This window comes from Haemaphysalis longicornis, unplaced genomic scaffold (assembly GCF_048455015.1).
Source record: "Haemaphysalis longicornis isolate Haplotype H1 unplaced genomic scaffold, Haemaphysalis longicornis Haplotype H1 scaffold_10, whole genome shotgun sequence".
Classification (NCBI taxonomy): Eukaryota; Metazoa; Arthropoda; class Arachnida; order Ixodida; family Ixodidae; genus Haemaphysalis; species Haemaphysalis longicornis.
In genome coordinates, this window is record NW_027526204.1 from 19,541,897 (window position 1) to 19,564,138 (window position 22,242).

The 22,242-nt window shown below is 48.2% G+C and overlaps 1 protein-coding gene across 1 annotated transcript in view; it reads right to left on the bottom strand.

Annotated features, from left to right (window-relative positions):
* Positions 1-22,242, bottom strand: part of LOC144157638 (lithocholate 6-beta-hydroxylase-like) — a 121,484-nt gene that overhangs the window by 85,569 nt on the left and 13,673 nt on the right. The window contains exons 4-6 of the mRNA XM_077688461.1: positions 21,039-21,135; positions 13,528-13,653; positions 2,070-2,319 (exon numbers count right to left, since the gene is read on the bottom strand). Coding sequence (XP_077544587.1) covers positions 2,070-2,319; positions 13,528-13,653; positions 21,039-21,135 — 473 coding nt within the window. The remainder of the gene's footprint in view (positions 1-2,069; positions 2,320-13,527; positions 13,654-21,038; positions 21,136-22,242) is intronic.

Here is a 22,242-nt window from a genome sequence, read left to right on the forward strand (position 1 = left end):
CAACTATTTTGCCTCCGTTTTTACATGTAATTCCGACACCATAACATTACCACGCTCCTTTTCTTCCACCACGTTTTCCGATATACAGATCAACCCGGAGGGAATATCCAACCTGATCCGTAACCTTAAGTTATCATCATCATCCGGCTGCGACCATATTAACAGCAAGATTCTAAAAAACACTGAGCATTATTCCAGCCTGATTCTACATCTAATATTCACCCAGTCATTGCACTCAGGTTGCGTTCCGGACGATTGGAAGGTTGCTCAGATAGTACCATTATTTAAATCCGGTATTCGCTCACTAATTACAAACTACCGCCCAATAACCCTAACCAGTATACCTTCCAAACTACTCGAACACATAATAACCTCTAGCTTAATGACCTACCTAGAATCAATTACATTTTTTTATCCGCACCAACATGGCTTTCGTAAACGGTTCTCATGTCATACCCAGCTCGCCGAATTCATACATGATATACTACAGGATACGGACAATAACCATCAAGTAGAGGCAATTTTCTTGGATTTTTCTAAAGCATTCGATCGTGTCAGCCACAATCACCTACTTGCTAAGCTATCATCACTAAACATCCCTTCTAACCTGATATCATGGATGGAACACTTCCTAAAATGACGCATGCAATTCAGTTCGGCTAATGAGCACAAGTCTTGTTTAACCAGCGTATCGTCCGGTGTCCCGCAGGGTGCAAGCCTATCGCCTCTGCTATTTTTAATATACATAAATGACCTACCTACTAACATTACAACAAACCTAAGGGGCTCTTTGCAGATGACTGTGTATTGTAACAAACCATTCACGCCGCCGATGATCATTCTAACCTGCAATCAAACTTAGACAGCATTTCATTATGGTATACAAAATGGCACATACCAATAAACCTAAAAAAATGCAAATCACTCTCATTTTCTCGGAAACGTGCCATATCTCAATACACCTATCACGTCAACAATATACCGATCAGCTCGGTCCTATCATTTAAATACCTCGGGGTTCACATGACGTCATCGCTTTCTTGGTCAACGCATATCGACACCATTTGGTCGGAGGCCTCACGTACCCTCGGATATCTTCGCCGTAACCTTAAACTTGCTTCTCAAGAAATAAAAAGCCTAGCTTATCTAATCTTCGTAAGGCCGAAGCTGGAATATGCATCGGCCATCTGGCATCCATCACAATCATACCTAACTGTACAGCTCGAATTCATTCAAAACCGCGCTGCACGCTTTATCACCTCGCAATATTCAAGTCATGTCAGCGTCACTGCCCTTAAACTGTCTCTCTCCCTTCCGACCCTTGAGTCACGCCGCGCTATTGCTCGCCTATGCCTCCTCCATACTTTCTTTTATCGACCAGAATCAAGACACACGCTACTAATGCCGCCTCACAGAATATCACCCCGCTTAAATTACACTTGCCCATTAGCTCCGATAGCCGGCGGAACATCAGCATTTGCTTCGTCATTTTTTCCTAACGCTATTACTCTATGGAACGCTTTACCCGCCGACATCGTCACATGCAGCAATAACAAGCAATTTAGAGATAAGCTTGAAAAGACGTTCGCATAATGCATTAACGATGTAATTCTACTGTTCTGTCTTGATGGTCCTATTGATGCTTCAACTGCTTCTTTCTTTTTGAATTCTGTTCGCTGACTTCACTGTTACCTTTGTACATTTTTTTTGTAATTTTTACTTAAGGTATTCTTTGTTTGTATTTTCTTGCCTTCATGTTCACCTTCTTGTTTTTTTTTTGTTCGTTCAATTGTACTCCTGCAAAAACTGTTATTCCCCCCCCCCTTATGTAATGCCTCCGGGCCCTTAAGGGTATAATAAATGAAATAAATAATAATAATCCATTTCATTGTACCACAAAGTAGGCGTGAGTAGATATTGTCATCACAGCAAGCCTCCCTGATAATTCTAAAATAAATTGGCGAAACTGGTGATCTTCTAACCAAGATAATATGAAACACCCCTCAGCTGAGCAGAACCAGGATGTTGCCGGACATCTTGCAAAAGTTTGGGGATCTTCATTCACTCACTCGACAGGAAGGGGATTCCATACAGAGGCGCGCTTTGTAGAAACTTTGTGACGCCCGTGGTGATGCCTTCCAGTGTACCTCCAGGTGTGCTCCGTTGTATGTCTAGATCCACGCCATAGCCTGCCTTCAACATAATGTCCATTGCGGCACGCCGGATTGGCAGGGTGACTTCGACGAACTCTTCAGCCGCAGATTTCTCTTTTATCACTTCAATTAGGGTTTCGGTGCACTGAGACACGATGCCGGACATCTGCAGGACGAGCATTACCCGTGAAGAGGCAAAATGTTAGTGCACAGGGAGACTCGCATAATGCCATAAGTTACGCTGTGCATAGGCTACACTATAGAAGCTGCTAGGATCCTCAGTCTTTTAAAGCATTGGCATCTAAGCAGTTGCAGGAACTTGAATTGATGCACTATTGCGTTCCTCAGTGGAAAGCGTGGCAACAATGCCTTTTATAAATTGCACAGAATCGCGCACTAAACGAGTTGTGCAAATCTTATCCAATAAGTAGTGCAATTGAGCATGCAGAGTTCATAGCTTTCGTGCGAGACCACAGCTCATATTCGAACCTTCCGAACCTGCGCTCGCGCTGCCGTTTGGAGAATTGCGCTGTTGATTGCACTTTTAAGGCCGAAGTACTTTAGTAAATTATAATTTTTGGTGTCCGAAGACAAACATACCAAGAAAGCGCTGAGGGCCCGCACGTGAACGCGGGCCTCGCGACGAGCGCCCGGTAGTTAACAAAAACAAGCCAAGCACTTACGGCGGTTGGCCAAGATTGCGGCGGCCACCCGGCAGTAAAACAAAACCTAGAAAATGCCGAGCGCTTGTGACTGCGTGCCTCGCAGCGACTGCCCAGCGTAATTGGCGCGCGTTTGGTATCCAGGCTTACCCCCTTGTGATATTCACAAAGATAGGCAAAAAAAACTCCCGCGTTCGCCGTTATCCTGGCAACACTTGCTCGGAACGAGAAAGACAGGACAGCGATGTCCAAAGGTTATCTCTTCAAAAAATGGTGGAATCTCACACCTATAGAACCATAGATCGACTAAAGGTCGTTGCGGTAGCAACTAAGAAGTAAATCGGCTGTAATCGTAGATATAAACCTTCGTGATGGTTGTGAACGTTGCGTACAGCTTCATTATCTTGCAGTCCTAATTTTGTGTGTGAGCGTCCTTTATTTTTACGATCGGTCACTGGAATGGTGCTTCGGCGATGCACTTTGTACCAGTATGGTTGTACACCGATCGTTAACAACAGGACTTCTATCTATGCATATCAATAGTTGGATCCAGAACTAGCCTTTTGCTATGGTTCCAACCACTGTTCGGAAATATTTTGTACTTATGCTTTAAATAAAAGCAATAATTGAGTGATTGAGGTACATATGACTAGCACGGGTACCAGCGTAGGGTGCTCAGGCCACGGGGTTGCACTGAGCGTGTACGTTGACGTTCCGACATAATGTTTTAGCTTTTTGAAATTCCGAATATTAGGGTCAGTGCGCTAGCGGGTGTGTTTCCTGGACACAAGCTTCTTAAGCCTGTTCTACTACTCTAAAGCGGGTATTACTGTTTGTTAAGAGACCCGCATTGGCGGGTTCAACTTAACTTACTACATCTAATTGTGCAGAAATCCCCATAAATAGAATAGCTGACCATTGATTAGGTTTATAGGCATTGTGATTAGCGGGAAGGCTATACTATTGTAGGTCATAGTAAGATCAGTATATATACTGAACTACTTGAGGCGCTAGACAATGGGGACCAGAAAAAACACGTAGACACAGACGAGGCGCCACTTCCAACGAGGAAACCTCGGAAGACTGTAACCTCATTATCATCAATGATCCCATGCAACACACGCGGATTGGCCTACATCCCAAGCAACAGAACTCCTCCCCAGACCTTACTTTAGCTTCGCCTGGCATTGTCAGGGACTGGAGCCCCTTTACAACAACGTGGGGCAGCGATCATTGTCCTATTCTCATCACTCTTAACGGAAAACGCTTCCGAACACGACAGCGCCTATCCCGAATCAATTGGACAACCTACCGGCACATGTCCTCTTTGTCCACGCCTCAATCACTCGAACAGATCATTACTACTTTCCAGGAAGCCAAAGATCTGTCTTGTGAATACATTGACTGTGACGACAAAACCCCGGCTATGGACGCCCACATGGCGAACCTGTGGAAGAGAGCTAAAACTCTTACCACCCGGTACCTTGCTAGCGGGAAACGTCACCGTGATCTCCTCAAGATGAGAAAACAATACAAGCTAATTAGGGAATACCAACGCTCGCTCGCCAACGAACAATGGCACAGCCTCTGCGCAAGACTCGGCAAGGAACGCGGCCTCTCCAAGTTATGGCAGGTGTACCGTGGGATGTCCGGCAAGCGCAAGCATAAGTCTACGCTGTTCTCCACACTCACTCTAAAGGACACCCCTGAAGCTGTGGAACAGCAGCTCATAACTACGTTTTTCCCCACGCTTCCCTCACTCCTCATCCCCCTCTACCCAACATACCAGTATCGGAGCCTGTTGAGGAGCTAGATCTCCCCTTCACGTTTGCGGAGCTCCAGGCTGCCCTCCACCAAGGCAAACCACGTTCGGCGCCGGGCCATGATGGGCTCACTTGGCAGCACCTTTGCAACCTGGATGAAGCTACCCACCTAGTGCTTCTGGACGTTATCAATGACCTTTGGGCTGCAGGGACCGTTCCGGACATCCTCAAGCTCACGCTCGTCCATCCCATTCCAAAGCCTAACAAAGACCCCTCCAACATGACTAACCTTCGGCCCATTTCCTTGACACCAGCAATCTGCAAACTCATAGAGCGTCTCATAAATAATCGCATGAAACACTACATGGAATACGTCCGGCCATGGCTCCACCCATCATAAACTGGCTTCCGACCACACCTGGGTACCCACGACTGTTTATGGTTGCTGCGACGAGTGATCAATCGCACTTCCACAGCAGGCAACCCCGACTATGTCCTTGCCATTGACATGCGTAAAGCGTTTGATCGCGTGAGCCAAACGGCAATCCTTACAGAATTGGCACAAGCATTCCCAAGCCAGCGAGCCCAAAACTGGATCCGGTCCTTTCTAGACAACCGCCCCATACGTTTGAGCGCCACGCACCCGGGATGGAGCCCCAAGACCTATTACCTGGACAGGGGCGTGCCTCAAGGCTCTATCCTTGGACCTGCGCTTTTCAATTTGGCAATGGCCCGTGTAGCACGGCAACTAGAAAAGGATTCTGCTGCACGCTTCGCGATCTATGCTGATGATCTTACTGTATGGACCGAAGCTGCAGACTACACATCAACTGAAGACATGATCACTGAGTTGCAGGCCGCAGCTCACAGCCTCACGTTGAACCTTCCAACGTTAGGGCTAGACTTGGCTCCTGAAAAAACAGAGTTTTTGGTGGTGCACGGGCGGCATAACATACCTCCTGATATGCACCACACCATCTATCTGTCTGACACACCAATTAGGTCTATGTGCGGCAAAATTAGACTGTTGGGTATCCCATTGGCCAGTCACAACAGCGCACAGTGCTGGATAAAGCAACTTCGATGTACCTGGAAGCCAATGCTTCATATAATCTCTAGAATGTCAAATAAGTACGGAGGGGCCCAACAAGCGGCTTGCATTACTCTAGCACGAGCAGTGGCTCTAGGCCGCCTTCTCTACGGCGCCCCTGTATATACCCTCTCAAACAGTCACAAGAAGCAATTAGGAGTACTACACAGGGCCACGCTCCGAACAATAACTGGTTTGCCGCGACATACCCGTATAGATGCCCTCGAAAAGGCCGCTCCTCTGCCTCCTGTGGAAGCTCTGCTTTCTGAAGCTGCCCTCCAACACGAACAACGTCGATCTCTTACGGGTCAGGGAGCGGCGCTCGCAGCGTGGGATGCTCGAACCATGTTGCCACCACCGCTGAGTACGGCACCGCCTGCCCCCTGGGAAAGGCCACTTCTGACATCGCCACATCAGCGACCTGGCATTCCCAAAGCAAGGAGGTGTCCTCGACAAAAAGCCCTTTGGCGCATCCTGGGGGCGAAGCTCCCAGATGAAACTGACATCTTTACTGATGCCAGCCTGGACCACCACCGAATGGGCCTCGCGTGGCATTGTCCAGCACGACCCGAATTTGATGGTTCCATTACGAAGCATATACTTTATCCGTCTCCCACTGAAGCCGAACTACGTGCCATTCTCCATTCCCTGGACCATCTTGCATACAACGTCTCTGCTCCACTACCCGCCCGCATTCGTATTCTCAGTGACTCCAAAAATGCTATTGACGAGTTCAACAAGGCTTTCTCTGACCATCCTACTGTCCACCAGATTCAAGCTATGGTCAACATACTCGCTCAGAATGGCACTAAAACTCGCCTGGCATGGATACCGGGACACATGATGCAGGGACATGGCAACCAGACCGCGCACTCTGCGGCTAGGGAGAGCCTTCTCGTAACTCCTCCGCTGGATGACCAATCCCCTGCTGCTGTCTCGCCCACCTCCTTTCGCCTGCAGCTGGACCACGCTCGCCACGTGCGCCGATGCCGCCTAGCATCAAGCACTCGCTTGGCTACCTACACGGCGTCCCTTCCCTACCACGCCCAGCCGAAATTTTCATTAATAAGACTCTTGCGAACGCTGCTGTCACTCCTCACATAATATACAAATGGATTCACCCTGGGACGTCACTACCCTCACGTTGTCCGCACTGTTCAGCGACTTCTATCGCGGACCTGAACCATTTAATCTGGCACTGCACTGCATTTTCAGACCATCGATATATTATCGAAAATGCACTCCCAAATGGTTCTTCACCAGCTAATCCCCCATACCATGACCCCCAATTCCTTGCCGCGCTAGGCACTTTTTCCCTTGAGAGCGGTCTGGCTCGAGTAGTGTGAGCCGGGGCCTACAACCCATTTGGTCCCTGAAACTGGACAATTAGATCCTCAATGGACAATTAGATACTCTACGGCCCTTGAAGATTCAAGTAGTGTTAATCCTCCCTCCCTGCTATTCCCATTTCCCCCCTCTGGCCAACCGGCCGTCCCATCCCAATAAAGGACTTTACTACTACTACACCAACAAAATGTACAAACCTACACGTGTCCATCTAAGAACTCGAGTTCTGTGTGGTATAATGCGACCGACGATGTACCGATGCACTTGTTTCCCACCTTATAAATGAAGTACACTACCTTAATCTCTCTTTCTTGCTTATCTCTTACCGATATTAAAAACGTAGCCTGTCTGAAGAGCGGAGTGCAGTTTGTACGTTGTAGAACGCATCTTTTTGCAGTGTTCAGCCATGTGGACCCCACGTTGTTCGTTACTGCCCAACAGGGTCCAGAATGCACCATGAGAGTTGTCTACGAGATTCCCATGAGTTGTAACAAGCGGGCAACCAAATCTGGTAAGAGACTGGGAAATAACCGATGCAGAGTATGGGGTAATACTTAAACTTCGCTCACAGTCGGCCCCTTGCAGAGACCAAATAACCAAGATGTTGAAGGATGTAGCATATGAGTCGATTACTAATATGACGAAGCTTTCAACCAAGGTTGGAAAGGAAGGATGCCTCGGGCACGGACACACGCAAAAGTTGTTAATTCTGAAACTGGTCAAACCATTAAATATTGAACACCTAAGACCAATCTCTTTTACCTTATGTTGCTGTGTCCAAAAAAACCTGAAGGTTCCGGAAGGCTTGCAAGCTCGAGCACTGCGGATATGCCTGGGCCTTCGAAAATGCGCCTCTGTGATAGGAACCTTATGTGAGGCAAGGTGCTTTTGAGCGTCCACTCTCCGTTCGCAAGAATTGCTCCATACTGGCCTTCGACACGTTTCTCCATGCTTTGCTCATCCATTGGCTGCTGCTTCCGCATCTCGCGTGGTACACCTCCGACCCTCTGGACTAGCAAGCCCTACCATTATTGGGGTGACCTCTCCAGCTTGCATTAAAGCTTTTCTCTTTCTTTCTCCTCGGAAAGCCAATAAAAATATCCTAGCAAGACTGACAAAGCACTTAGAAGATACACATCAGCTAAAACGCACAATGATAGCATTCAGGGCAGGGCTGTCTACGAAAAATATTCTGCTCCAGCTATCTTACGACATTAAAACTACTTCGTATAGCCAAGACACAGCGACAATCGTGGCGCTAGATCTAGTCAAGGCTTTTGACATTGTCCCCCACGCTGCCATTACAAAAGGGCTACAATCAATCAACGCAGGCACTCGCACATACAACTACATCAGAAACATTCTTACAAATCACACTGCCACACTTAACATAGGAAGCGCCATCTCGAACACTATTTCGCATTAAGACGAGGGAACACCGCCAGTGGCAGTGCTCTTTTCGCTCCTATTTAACCTGGCAATACTTAATATCCTCACAAAGATAAACTCCTACCTTACCTGAAATTCAGTCTCTATGCAGCGGATATCGTTGCATGCGTTGCCAAAGGGAACGTTCGTAATATCACAGGCATAAATATTACAGGTAACATATAAGAAACGTTACCAAAGGCTTCACAGGTGGCAATAAAGGAAACACACAAGGCAGTATTATTATGTTTTCCAAAGAAATCTGAACTCCTACCAATACCCCCTCAACAATTCATATTGCATTTCTTACTGCCACATTTCATATTGCATTTCATCATGGGGAAACACTTAACAGGCGCATCTATCTGGGATTGAACACATACAAAACCAAGCTATTTGCATAACCAGCTCCACCACATACACGGCACCTACATATTTTATTTACAACGGTTTGAATATCCCTCCACTCAGATGCTTAGTGCTAATCAAGTTAGGACGACTGAGCTATCGCCTGCGCTCGCATGTAATCGTCATTGATGGCTTTCCCCATCATCACCTCACAAACTCTAACATTACCAGATTTTCTTAGGATCATAACCTTCCAAAAGCACGCACCAATTACGGCAAACAAACAGTTCTGTTTTCAGGCATTGCATTTTAGAACATTATTCCCATTGATATTCAATTGTCTCGTCCCTTAAGTTCTTTTACCTGTAGATTAAGAAGCTTTTTCTTTGACCGCTATTGAGATCATGGCACTTAACCCATCAGTGAGTTGTATTTGCGAAGTAATCGTTGTACGTCGCCTGAACAACTCGCACAACCAACCCGGTACCATGCTTTATCTTTCTGTACCATGTTTTCGCTTTATATTCTATAATTTTTATTGCACTACCGCAATCGAATGCTGCTATACCTCTGGGAATTTTTGTACCATATAACGCTGTTACAGGAGGTCCCCCCAACAGTGGTTCACTGTGGGACCTCTTTCTGTATGTATCAATTATTGTATTTTATTGTACAAGCTATATTTTTTCAATAAACCTTGAAAACTTCAAACGAAGAAAACAGCGCCTCCTTGACATTACATTACAAATCAACAAGAACCCGGTTCCACAAGAGATCGCCACAGGGCTTTGGCGATGTCTTCTGCCTCGGTGGTATTTTCGTACTTAGCGCTAGCTGACTTGGCCACCCTTCCCATTCTCGCGTTTATGGTTACCATCGCATACCTGCCTTGGCCGTAGTCTGCCGCATCGGTGTACCGTGTGCGCGGGTCGTTACTGCGCTTCTCGATTATGTATTTTGCCCTTGCGCGTCTTAATTCTTGATTGCGTTCTGGGTGCATGCTCTTCGGAATGGGACTCACCCGCACGTTCTCCCGCACCTTTTCGTCTAGGTCTTGGAGTTGTCTCCCCGTGATCTGGTAGCCGTAGCCCAGGGTATTGAGGATGGCTCTGCCCGTCTTGGCCTCTGCCAGTCGTTTTTATGCAGAAATGCATTAGAGCCAGGGGTTGTCTTGCGTCCGTTGGCCGGCGTCCGCAGCGCGTCTGATGATGATTGTGGCATGATGCCTCTAGGAATTGGCCAACCAAACAATCCATCATGAGATAGCTTCGCGTTCAACCACCATCGTCATCTTTCCGTAGGGGAACCGCTGAAGAAGAAGAAGGAGAAGAAGACAATGCTGCGAAGAGGAGGGCTGCGTGAGTTTTGGCTACCGTTATCCTCCTCGGCCGGCGCATCTTCCCGATCTAAACCCGGTCGAAGAGCGGCTCATCGCGCCTCGACTCCCCTTCATGAGCATCAGGCGGCTGACTCGAGGCAACGGGCAGTTTGGAATCAAGAGACAGGCGGTGAACATGCCCATCGACGTATCGAAGGTTGTGCGGTGCCTTTCTCGCATGGTACCCGAGGTCGTTGCGTTCGACGTTCACATCAAGCGGAGGCTGATGAGTCCGGCAACGTACAAGCGCGGGTTGGTGAAGCGCAGCATCATCCTGGCTTGGCTCAAGCACCTGGAACACACCCCGCTGTATCGCGCCATCAACGTACGGGTCGATTGGAGTCGGCTCGATCACTTCGATGACGGCGGCGAACGAGAGAAACCGCAGGAAGACGACGTCGATGATGCTGACGGCGAGGTCGAAACGATTCCCGATGACTCTGACGTGAACGATCCTCTGCAGTTGGCGGTTGCGCTCAACTCGGTCTCAAAGACGCTTCTCTATAACGAAGCAATGCATTTCTGCATCCTCACAATCCCCCTCGGGGAGGTGCGGGGGAATTTTTGTTGTGCTTCTAGCTGGGCCTCGATGAGCTCATCCACCGTGTTGTGGACACCCAGTTGCAGCAGTCGTTCGGTGTTTGTTGATTCGTTCATACCTAGTGCCCGTTTAAACATTCTTCGGATCATAATGTCTATCTTGGCCTTGTCAGTGTGCGTCCACTTGTGGTACGCCACCGTGTATGCCACGTGGCTGATTGCGAAAGACTGCACCAGTCTCGCGAGCCCCTCTTCGCGCATGCCCGTCCTTTTGGTCGATATGCGCTGGAGCAGACGCAGGGTGCTTGCCGTTTTGGTCGCGAGTTTCTTGATCAGGTTCTTCTTATTGCCATTGCCGTTGATAAGCATGCCCAGCACCCTGATCTCCAGCACTTCGGGGATTCGCTTGCCTGTCTTTGTGATCAGCTCGAGGCGATCGCACTATTTTGGGGGCAGACGCAGCTGACCAACCTTGCGAGGCGAGTATACCAGGAGCTCTGATTTGGATGGCGAACAGTGCAGATCCGTTCGGTCCAACCGGTCTTCGATGGCCGAGATTGCCTGCTGCAGCCTTCTCTCGATGCCTGCGTCTGTGCCGCCGGCTGTACATAGGGTGATGTTCTGCATAAATGGTGTGTCGAATGCCTTCTAGCAGAATAGCTTATCGAATTCCTCTAATTAAATCAACGTGGCCGATTACCCAAAACCGCTACAGGAGTACACACCCTGCATAACGACGGAATCAAACGTCCTGCTCAACAAACAGGCAAACTCCTGATACCGCATGGCATGCACGAAAACCTAATAATTAGGCCTATTCCGCGAAAGATGCGTAGCATACACCACGTAGAGCGAAAGGAAGGGAGCTGGAGCTCTCCTGACAAAATTTGTAAGGGAGCCCAACGTCTTGTATGTTCATGCAGCTGAATATAGACACAACAAGGCATTCGAGATTTTCGCAGTAAACGCCGGAGGATCCCCTTTAAATTCTTCAACTGCCAATACCCTCAGTCCTGAGACTGCGGAAAAGGTGGCACTTAGCACTTTCACTCCAACCCACCCAAACGGCAGTCACCTGAGAATCTAAAAGTTCAATTCGAAATTTCGCTGCCAGAATAATCTCCACAGCAGCGCTCAAGTTTTAGCCGATATTTTTCTGCGTTCTCCATTGAGCTGGTCTGCACACCGACCCACTGTGGCCTTGGTGAAAAAGAGGCAGCTCGCCAAATGGCTCGAGGCCTCACTATCCGTGTGGAAACTAGCATATATCCGAACCACGTAGCCAGATCTCCGAGGGACAGACTGCTGCCTTACAATGAGATAACACATGGGCGCCTATCCCTCCAGGTCTAGCTTACGGGCGCAGAAAAACCGAAAAACATTACTAACGAGCAAGCCCACCGGAGGTGCCTTGGCGGCAAACACCGGCAAATAAGCGAACACCGGAGGTGTTTGTGAAAGGTTACTCCTGGCACATCCGGCAAACAAACTCCTTCCCAAACCACGCAAGGCTTACACACATTCACCCGTCAGTATAACCAACCCGTTCTTGCACATGATGCGGGTCTCTAGCCAATCTATTGCACTTAGTATGGAATATAACGTTTAACCAATCCCTTCCGGGGAGCAGTGAGAGGAGGCAATGCGTATCCCGGACCCAGGCGTGCAAACCACCCTGTCACCAGGGCTACCGAATTCGCCCAGCGACTCATGCTACGATTATCTTCTGATCTAGGCAAATGTTCAATATAATGCTTGTACTTTCTATCAAGTTATCTGCTGACCAAGCCTACACCAATTGCTTTAAAGCCGGCTTCACTTCTGAACATCAATGCGATGCTCTCAATACGTTTCTCCGGTACAATACAGGTGTTTTATATCAAATTCTGACGGCCCTAGGCTTTATCGCTGCACGCTTAGTCTTTGTTAGCTGGCTTCCCTTCGTTGCACTGTTCCGTGACGGCGCCATTGCTTACAATGTGAAAAACGTCGCTTAAAGAAGGAAAACGAAGGCAGTTCACAAATAGCGCGCGTGTTTGTGAACTCGTCTTTGTGCCCGTTTAACAGTCGCTGTTTTTCGCCATATTATCGAGAACCAGCTGGACCAAGTTCAAACGCACTAAATCCCAGCATTCTAGCCACAGACAGGTTCGCTATAAAACCAGCATATTCATTTTCCCTTCTTCCGCGCCCTTCACTGACCGACTTCATAATACGTGCAGCGCGTATTTAAAGTGAGACTTGAAACACTCTCACGTTAAGTTAATATTTAGGTGTTGCGTGAAACTTTGAAAGAAGACTGCAAAGGCGAAATCATGGTTGGACGTTTAGTTAACATGCTGTTGAACTTTCTGTTGAACACTGTGGCCGCGCTTGTGAGATATTGACCAGTCTTCTGGACAGCAAGCAGCCTGCGAAGCTTGTAACGCTGTTTGGTCACCCCCAGGTGGTTTTAATTGCCACCACTGGCGCAGGTCTTCACTACTAAGATGGCTCGTATTGCCCGTGTAACAGCGTGCCACCTTTCTTTGGCGTCGCTGCTTCTTTTGCGTCTTTCTTTCTTTCTTTCTTTTGCGTCTTTTTTCTTTCTTTGGCGTCGCTGAGTCATCCTTCATAAAAGCCCTCCCGGATCATTTTCCCCCACTTCTACTTCTCATTCCTGGTGCACGCTGCGAGCCTCGGGCTCATCAAATTGCACAAGGTAAACTTTTTGAGACAAGACAATTCTGTGTACCTCACAACTACTTTTTGCACCTCAGGTGTTCTATGGCACATGAAGGTCTGAGGCTTTCTCCTTAAAGTTCACCGCTCTGCTCACCTGCGAAAGCTTGTTGGGGCTAAATGCTGGACTGAGCATGGCTCTCATGTCTTTCCAGTGACTTCCTGTAGCACTAGTCAACATCTTGCTTTCCAAATGCGGCAAGTAGCCGACGCCAACTACAGCCTAAAAAGAAAAAAAACTTATCGGCATTCTATTGAGGGCATCAGGTACATTGTATTTGCAAATGTTGCGGACTATGGCAGGAAACGGCGTAGGGAGCGTGGAGAGTTCTGGTTACCGTGTTATTTTAGGCAGTGAGTACGTGACCAAATGACCATGCTGCACAAAATAACGCGTCAGAATGTCAGGCATTCCTTCTAGCTAGAATTGAAGCACACAAAGAATTCACACTTTTTCGGTGTGCTTTCAGTGAATGATACGTCAACGTGATTGATAAAGCACCACTACTTAAGTTGTGATGGTCATTTTCCACACGTTAGGCACAACAGTCATTTATAGCCTTAAACATGGTGTGTGTAAGGGAGTACGCATTTGCCGGATATGACGGAAGCACATCGCATGTATACGTATGTGAATGGCTCTGTAATAAGCTAATACGCAGAACAGTCGCTGGAGAGCTTTTTGAACAATTCAAAGAAGCATACATTGAAAACACAAGATTCAATTGGGAGAACAACAGTTTTTATTATTATAAATGCACTAACCCACCTATTTGTAACTACGAGTAATATTTTCATTCCTTGCAGTATAAGTTACGGGGCGCGAATCTGGTAATAAACCCCTAGAGAAATGGCTAGTGTGCAATGGTGCCAGTTTTTTTATGTAGTAGAATGTTGCGCCATATTTAAAATCTATCAACCAGACAGCATTCCACTGGACCGCAGGTCATCCTTGTTGCACTCAGCGTTTTCCTATTGGACATATTTGAGAACTCATTGTTTTGTATCTAATGGTTTGTTGCCGTACGTTTCTTTCAATAATATGTTTCTTGGGAAACATAAAATGGAAAAAATTTAGAAGCCATCCTTTCGTATTGAAATGGATGGTCAGTAAAGCCAAGGGAAATAAAACCATTCAGAGATTACACGCCGTGTACTGATTACGCCGTTTAACAGCATGCAAGAGTCTTTGCTACTAAACCTTAGACCTAGGTGGCAATCGTTATTGAGAGTTACAAAGTCCGGCGGATGGCGGACGTGGCGACCACGCTACCTGAGGCATACCGAGCTGCATTTTCTAGGCCTTGCGTCTAGCATTCGTTATTCGGTTACTCCTGCAGCGTCTGGCTTGGCGGATGGACCCACACTTTCGCCGGCTTACAGTGACATTATCGTGGCGTTGACTAGAAGTTTTCGTATTTCGCTTCTTCACGCGGCGTTTTAGTCATGATTTCGGAGTGCTTTTGCAGGCAGGAAGATGGGATTTCTACAGGGTTCTCAATCGCATCTGGTGCTTCTTGTCTGTACCTCCCAAAGCGCAGCACAAACCAAACCGACAAGTATAAGTAGGTGTTGCCTATTGAGACGCTTGTTACACGTGCTGAAGTAGAATGTGTTCCCGCCGTAGCACAAACATGTGAATTCTGAGCACTAAGAGACTTTTGAACTTTTCAAAAGTGGGGACAAAGGCTTACAGTTCACGTCTTCGGAAACGGTATACGCTCTAGCGTTTAAACGTACACATGCAGCTTGGCGAATTTCGCGCGTACTTGTCCTACAACACGACAGGAGAGTAACCTATGCTTCTTTCTCCTCGGGCCACTCAGAGTTTCTGAAGAAAGTCATTATAACATGTTTGTTCTGGCAGGTCAAAAGAGTGCTGTTATCACTGTACACAGAAAATGCTGCATATCTATTGGGCGCATTTTCCATCAAGAGGGTTTCCTTGGCAACCTGTAGTGGCAAAATCTGACAGGTGCTTTTAGGGAGTTGGAGCCAAACAACAAGCTAAATGGGGACGGGAAAAAATGGCCGGCCTTTATTATACACGTTCAAGAAGCCTGTGAGGTGGGCGAGTTGGTGAAAACTCATCATTATAATCAGCGCAATAAACGCGACGCAGGAAAGGGCGACAAACGGACATGAGAGCACTCCATTTACAACTAATTTGTTAGATGCAACGCATCTCATGCTCGCCCCTCTGTCCTTGCGTCTGTCCGGCGTAGTCCGCACAGCTGCGCCTCTCCTCCTCTCCTCTCTCCGATAGCGAACGCTCTCTCCCAAACAGCTGCAGGTTGGCGCAGCGCGCTCTCACTCCGTTGCTAGGCGCCGGTGGGCGGCGCTGCGATCGACTCTGTGCGCGCTGCGCATGTGCAGTACTCTCTCTCCCCGCGCTCTCCTCTCCTTCGGGCGCTGTGAATATAAAGCGGCATGCCACGCTCCGGCGGTCTCAGTCGACGGTCGTCTGCCCACCTCTCCTTCGCGTGAAAATCCCTGCTATAAGCGTAATCAATACGATGGAAAACGCCAATGGAACCCCAATGAGAGGCGTTTCATCACACCAGGGTTCCCGCGAGGGAAGGTGGGCGTAATTTTCTCAACAGAGCACGGCTTAAATGCGCAATAATTTTAGTTTTTGTGTATTACATATATTTTGAAGTCATTTAATAAGCATCATTAAATCCCAAATAGATAAGTTGTGATTCTAGCGCTGTTCTTCCTGTTGCACGCCACTTTGTGCCTTGTATTTAGGTTTTGGGCTAATCATTATTTTCGATTTATTGTGCAAATACACTCGACGTTCTATTAGGTATACAAGAGAGAATCGAACAGCGATGCAGGAGTGGTTTTTTGAGCTCTTATAACCAGTGGCGTTGCCAGAAATGTCTTAAGGGGTGTTATAGGCCACCGTTAAAAAAACAAAAAAATGCACCGACAAACGACACTCCCTAATTCGAGATTTGAGCATAGTACGAACTGCAGTCTTTTCGGTCACGGCGCACAACTGCTGCGTCGCAGGAAGTGATTGCATGAACAGTGAACGCACGGCGGCATTCGTTACTCTTCTGTTAACTTACACCGCTTCGCTGCCGCGGAGCATGTTGTTGCAAATCGTGTTCGAACCTCTCGCGCAAACGTCACGTGGTTTCGGATTAGCCACAAACTGAGGAGAAGCGGCCGGCGAAAGTTTTAGGGGTAGGGCACTCTTCGGCGGTGACGCATGGGGACAGTGTAAGAGAATAACGCCCTCTACAAGGCGTCGCTTCGAAGACGGCGCAACACCGAGGTGTCTAATGTATGTGTTGATGATAATAAGGAGGTGTCTCCCACGGGCACGGCTCGTGTTCAGCCCCAGGGTTCAGGTGACCGGCTACGTGATTCCTTTTCTTCGTCGCTTTCCGCGATATTATGATGATGATGATGAAGGCGAAAGTTGGGAGTTTTATGGCGCAAGACCGACTAAGGGCAAAGAGCGCCAATGAAAAGTTTTTAAATGCGAATGCATTTCTTAGTCGGGGGTTGTCGTGCTCCGTCGGCGTGCGCCCGCAGGTGTTATCTCTCCGCGCTCCTCCTCGCCCCTAGCAACAGCTGTGGTGCGCCTAGCAACCGGAGCAGGTGGTAGCTCGGGCGGGAGTAGCGGAGGGCAAGGGGAGTGGAGGAGCGCGCTCCGGTGTGTGAGGGCGCTCGCATCGCGGAGCTCGGGCGGAGTAGCGGAGTGAGTGGAGAGGAGGAGCGCGCTCGGGCGTGTGAGGGCGCTCGCATCGCGGAGCTCGGCGGGAAAGAGAGCTCGCGCGCGGGGCGGGCGTGTTGCGCGGGTCTCTCTCTCCTCTCCGCGTACCCTCTCTCCGCTCGCTGCGCTCGGAAAATGTATATAAATGCAGTGGAGCGCACGCCTCTCTCCGTTACTGCTTGCCGCAGCGCACTCATCGGTGCACCCAATGCATTCGCATTTCCGCACGATCCCCTTCGGGGAGGTGGGGGGACTTTTTTTTATAAGAAAAAAGTGATAGGAAACACAAAACATTTGGCTAAAAATATATGTGAAATGACATAAAAGACAATGTAGATGACTGGTGTAAAGGAAACGCAAAACATGTAGCTAACAATATATGTGAAGTGAAATAAAAGACAATGTAGATGACTGGTGTAAAGGAAACGCAAAACATGTAGCTAACAATATATGTGAAGTGAAATAAAAGACAATGTAGACGACTGGTGTAAAGGACCACGGTGTCAGCATGCAAGGTAAGTAATGAGGTGTAAAAACTGGACATCGCTCAAAATCCTAAAATTATGGGGTCCTCCTATAACAGGCACGATGGGTGTAGCGGAATGTGTTGTCTGTATAGTTGTGCGAAGTGTGAGTGTCGTGTTGTTTCTAGTCCCTTTTATTGTATGAGGATGTGGATCACGAACAGGGCCTCTCCACACCTGCTGCACAGAGGTCGTGCAGATCCAGTGAGCAGGTGCGAGTGCGTCGCGTGCGTGTGCCCTCTCCGTAATCTAGCCAAGGCGACTTCTGTGTATCTGTTGCGTGTGTCGGTGATGTATGGTACAGTTACAGCGTACAGTTACCAGTACCCCAGAGTCAGCCTTCAGTGCCTCGCATGTCTGCCTGGCAGCGTGGCGGTGCTATTTCGGCTCGGTGAACCAATGAGGCACTTGAGTGCCTCAGTACACTCATTCAATATTTGCACTTGGTCGCAACGCCGTTCTAAGTGATCGGTGACAAAGTGGCGTGCAAGGTGAAGCCCTTCCTTTATAGCAGAAGGCTCCAGTTCCGTAAGATCGGGGTCAGCGTCCAGCGAGATGCGTCTAATGCTCTTGTGGTCATCGGGGTTGGACACTGCGGCCACGGCCGCTATACAAGAGTGGAACCGCCAGACGCATTCACAGAAATCTCAAGAATTCTACTGCGCCGAGAAGTAGCACCGGCTAGAACCAGGGAGATCTGCTGCGATGCGTTCCTCCGACGCTGCGTTTTAGAGGGTGCAGGTTGTTGCGTCGTAACAAGCGTGTTCTCCCATGACGGGATGTGCTTCTGTAGAAGTGGCGTGTCCGGCGGTGGAATGGTGCCATCAGCGGTCAGTAATCGACGCCGTTGCGGTGTGAGTTCATGGCGATTGTGGACTCCTCGGCACCCTGCAAGGACTTTTTTAATGACTAGGAATCCCAGCATAGGGGTAGAGCTCAGTGACTTTCGCGCGTCTGGGAAGCCCCGTGATGACGCGAACGACTTCTTTCTAAAGCGTCTCGAGCTGTGTCATCTCCCGTTTTGTGAGACGGAAGCAGAGGAGCCCGTAGCAAGCTTTGCTCACCAGGATGGCTCGAAGTAGTCGGTGGGTGATGATTTCGGATGCTCCACCGAAGGCATTACAAATCTTTCGGATTAAGCTCAGCAGAGAAGTCCATTGCACTTTCAACTGTCGAAGCCATTATGAAGCTCCTCCGAAGTCGTGGACTGGAATGCCCAACACTCTGATCAACCGTTGGGAACGCATTGAAATGTTTGAGGCATTATGGTGAGAGCAACTAGAGCCTGCTCTTCAAGCCTACCCCTAATGATGATACAGTTTGTTTTGGTCAAGGAAACCTCCTTTCCTGTAGCGGCGAGGACACTGGTGAACGTGTCAAGAGCTGGTGGCAGACTATGCACAGCATGTTCTGTTGAGGAATGATCCGTAGCTTCGATTCATATGGTGACATCATCGGATAATGCCGTGGCATGGACGCTAGCGACACCTGCAACACCACGCACAAGCTCTGTTATAGCCAAATTGAAAACAGTAGGAGATAAGATGGCCTCTGCTGAACTGCTGAACAGTTGTCAAATTGCAGGGTCGCGGCCGCCAGAGTGAATCTCAAAAGTACGGTTGGCCAAAAAATTCCGGACAAAATTGTTCAATCTGTTGCCCGGCTAGGCGCCCGCCAGCGCCCCAAGAACAGCTGCGTGAGTAACTGTAACATATGCTTTGCGGACATCCAACGCAACCAAGACGTGCGGAAGCTTGTTATTTGTTTTCCGTAGAATACGCCAGAGGCGAAACAAGCAATCATGCGTGCCCAGGTCGCGCCGCAACCCAATTTGACACGGGTGGAATTACTCGGCTTCCTCCTCGATGACGGTAATTCAGTCTGGGCACTGCCATTCGTTCTATTATCCGATAGAGGGTAGACGCAAGTGAGATAGTTTGAAGATTGGCCATATCTGGCGGGTGTATCCCTGGTTCAGAAATTGGAGTCATTAGAGCGTGTTTTAAAGATGCCCGCACATGTCCGGGGATCCATATTTCATTTATCTTCTCGCGAGAAGGTTTCGAAGCATCGTCCACATTACGCCGTCTTTCCCTGGTGCACTATGAAAAATGATTTGTTCCAAAGCCGGCGTGAGTTCGGCTATCGTGAACAAAGTCTCGATTGGCTGCGATTCGACCTCCTGGAGAGGCGCATATTTCGCAAAAACCACAAACCAAACCAAGCGTGAGGGGGAGGCAGTGAGACATTTTTAACGGTGGCGACGCGCCGGACAGGACGCTTTTGCAGCGCGATCCGCCCCCCCCCCCCTCACACTTTCGCCTAATGCTGCTCTTCCGTTTTCTTTCTGCCTGGGGTGTCTCGTTCGCTGACTCAGTTACGCAGAAATCGCCTTTTGCCTTCGCCGCTGCCAAATCCCTGCGCCTGGTGCCAAAGTGCTCCGCACTAAAATAGATCTTGCCCTCCAACAATATTGCCGCTAAAATGCCTCGTGTGTTCTACTGCCAGCGTCTGGCCCTGCCCGACTGGCGAGCAACATCTATGTTCGAAGCAAAGCACGTGTTTCCCCCTCTTTTTTGTAAGGCGCACGAGGTATGTTATTTCATATTGAGTGTTACGACCTGCGGTCCCTTAACTAGAATGCTCTTGTTTGTTCTCGATGTAATTCGAGGATACTTGAATGAGAAACAAGAGATCAAACTAAATTTGTGGCGTGCTCCCTTGGCGTAGTTTTTTCGCTATTCCTGTATCCTGCTGCAAGACCTACGTAAGCCAGACAAGCAGGCGCCTTAGCGCTGTGTTCAGAGAGAACCACTGCACGCGTGCCCTGACAACGGGCTCTGGGACGCTGCAGCGCTTTGCTAAGTGGTCGTGGAGGGTATCGTATTGTGCGATGCTAGCAATTTATTCCTGAAAACAGCACGACGCACATTGGAGATATACAGAGAAGTTTATGCCAAATGGGCTGTATGCCTCATCTATCCTTTATTATAGTAAGGAAAGTGCAAAATGTCATTCTTGAAAAGCCCATTCCGGCCTTTGGACAAGCGTGTGCACCAAAGAATTCTGCAGAAGTGGGGTAGTCCGCCTAATTTGTATACCTATTTATTCGGTCTTTCTGTTGTGCGTTTTTTTTTCAATTTGTTTTGCTACGCCCACTCCAATTTCTTAAATATTTTGTATTGCTTGCATTCCGGCATACGTTCAAAAAAGGACAGGCAGTTGCAACTTTGCGGTAATCGTTTGTATTTAGTTTTTACAGCCAGTTCGTGTTTCGTGACATTTCATTCGTGCAACGTATTTGTACCTAAGGCAGATGTATGTAGACTGGCCGAATTACAAGTGAGTACTCACCCCTCGTGTAGAAAAAGTTTGGAAGTCCTCGATTTCCACTTTCTTCAAGATTTTCAAGTCGTTGATTAGCAGGAAAGGGCGTGCCCCGTTGTAGAACCTGCGCATGATTTCCAAGAACGTGCGCACTCACTGTGAGCTTTCTATCCTGTGCCGCAATTTTTTGCTGCAGCGCAACGCGGAGCGAATTGTGCCACCGAAAAGAACAAAAAACAATAGAGCGTTTTAAATGTTATTGCAAAAACGGCATAATATTTTTAGTTCCTGATATTGACGGACTTTAAGTATGTTAGCGCTCATACTTATTACGTTCATTGCTTGTCGGTAAAACAATGGAATGCACCGCACATCATGCACGCCAGGCACCCCTGACGCACTGGTTCTTGGAATTTTTTAGGAAGAAACAAACCATTAGTGCGGAAAAGCAATCAATTGTTGCACACATTTTTATGAGCGTTACTCGGCACTCTGGTGTCCGAATTAAAGGCTGCTTATTACAAACCCACGCTCAGACTTTTGGGGCCCCAAAATGAGGTAACCGAAGTGCTATCCACTCGTGGTTTGGAACAGAGGGATTGCCCCTACCGATGTGGTGGACGAACAATCCAGGCGTACAGAGTTTACCGCCGTTTTTACGATCTCGAAAAGCCATGGTAAACGAATTATGTCCAACTGCGGTGCCATGGTTCACTGTTCATTGTGCTACGTAGAACTATTGGCTTTGGTAGTTACTGTGCATAAACTGCGGGACAAGTCTGCATAAAGTAATAGCAGACAGGACAGATATGTATAAAGCGAAACCAACAGCGCTACTACACAAGTTTATATATAATAATCCCTCGTTAACTTTAGGTCGTAAAATCTGGTGAAAATTACGAAATAAGCGGAGTTTTGAGTTAAACGATACGCCGGAAATTTGTTGGCGGGTCACTGAAATAAGAGCAAATTCTGGTAAGAAAAGCTCCGCTGCACAGGGCCGCTTTCGTAATAAAAGCAAAAAGTCCCCCAAAAGACGTATTTCGAACGGTTCCCCCGCAACAAAAGTCGTTGTACTTTAAGCTCCTCTGTCACAACGGCTCGGCACCTGCTTTATATGGTCTTCCAATAATACACAAGCCACACGTCCCGATGCGACCGATAGTAGATTTCACACGTTCGCCCTTATTCCGCCTGTCCGGCTATTTGCACAAAGTTCTTGCACCGCTCG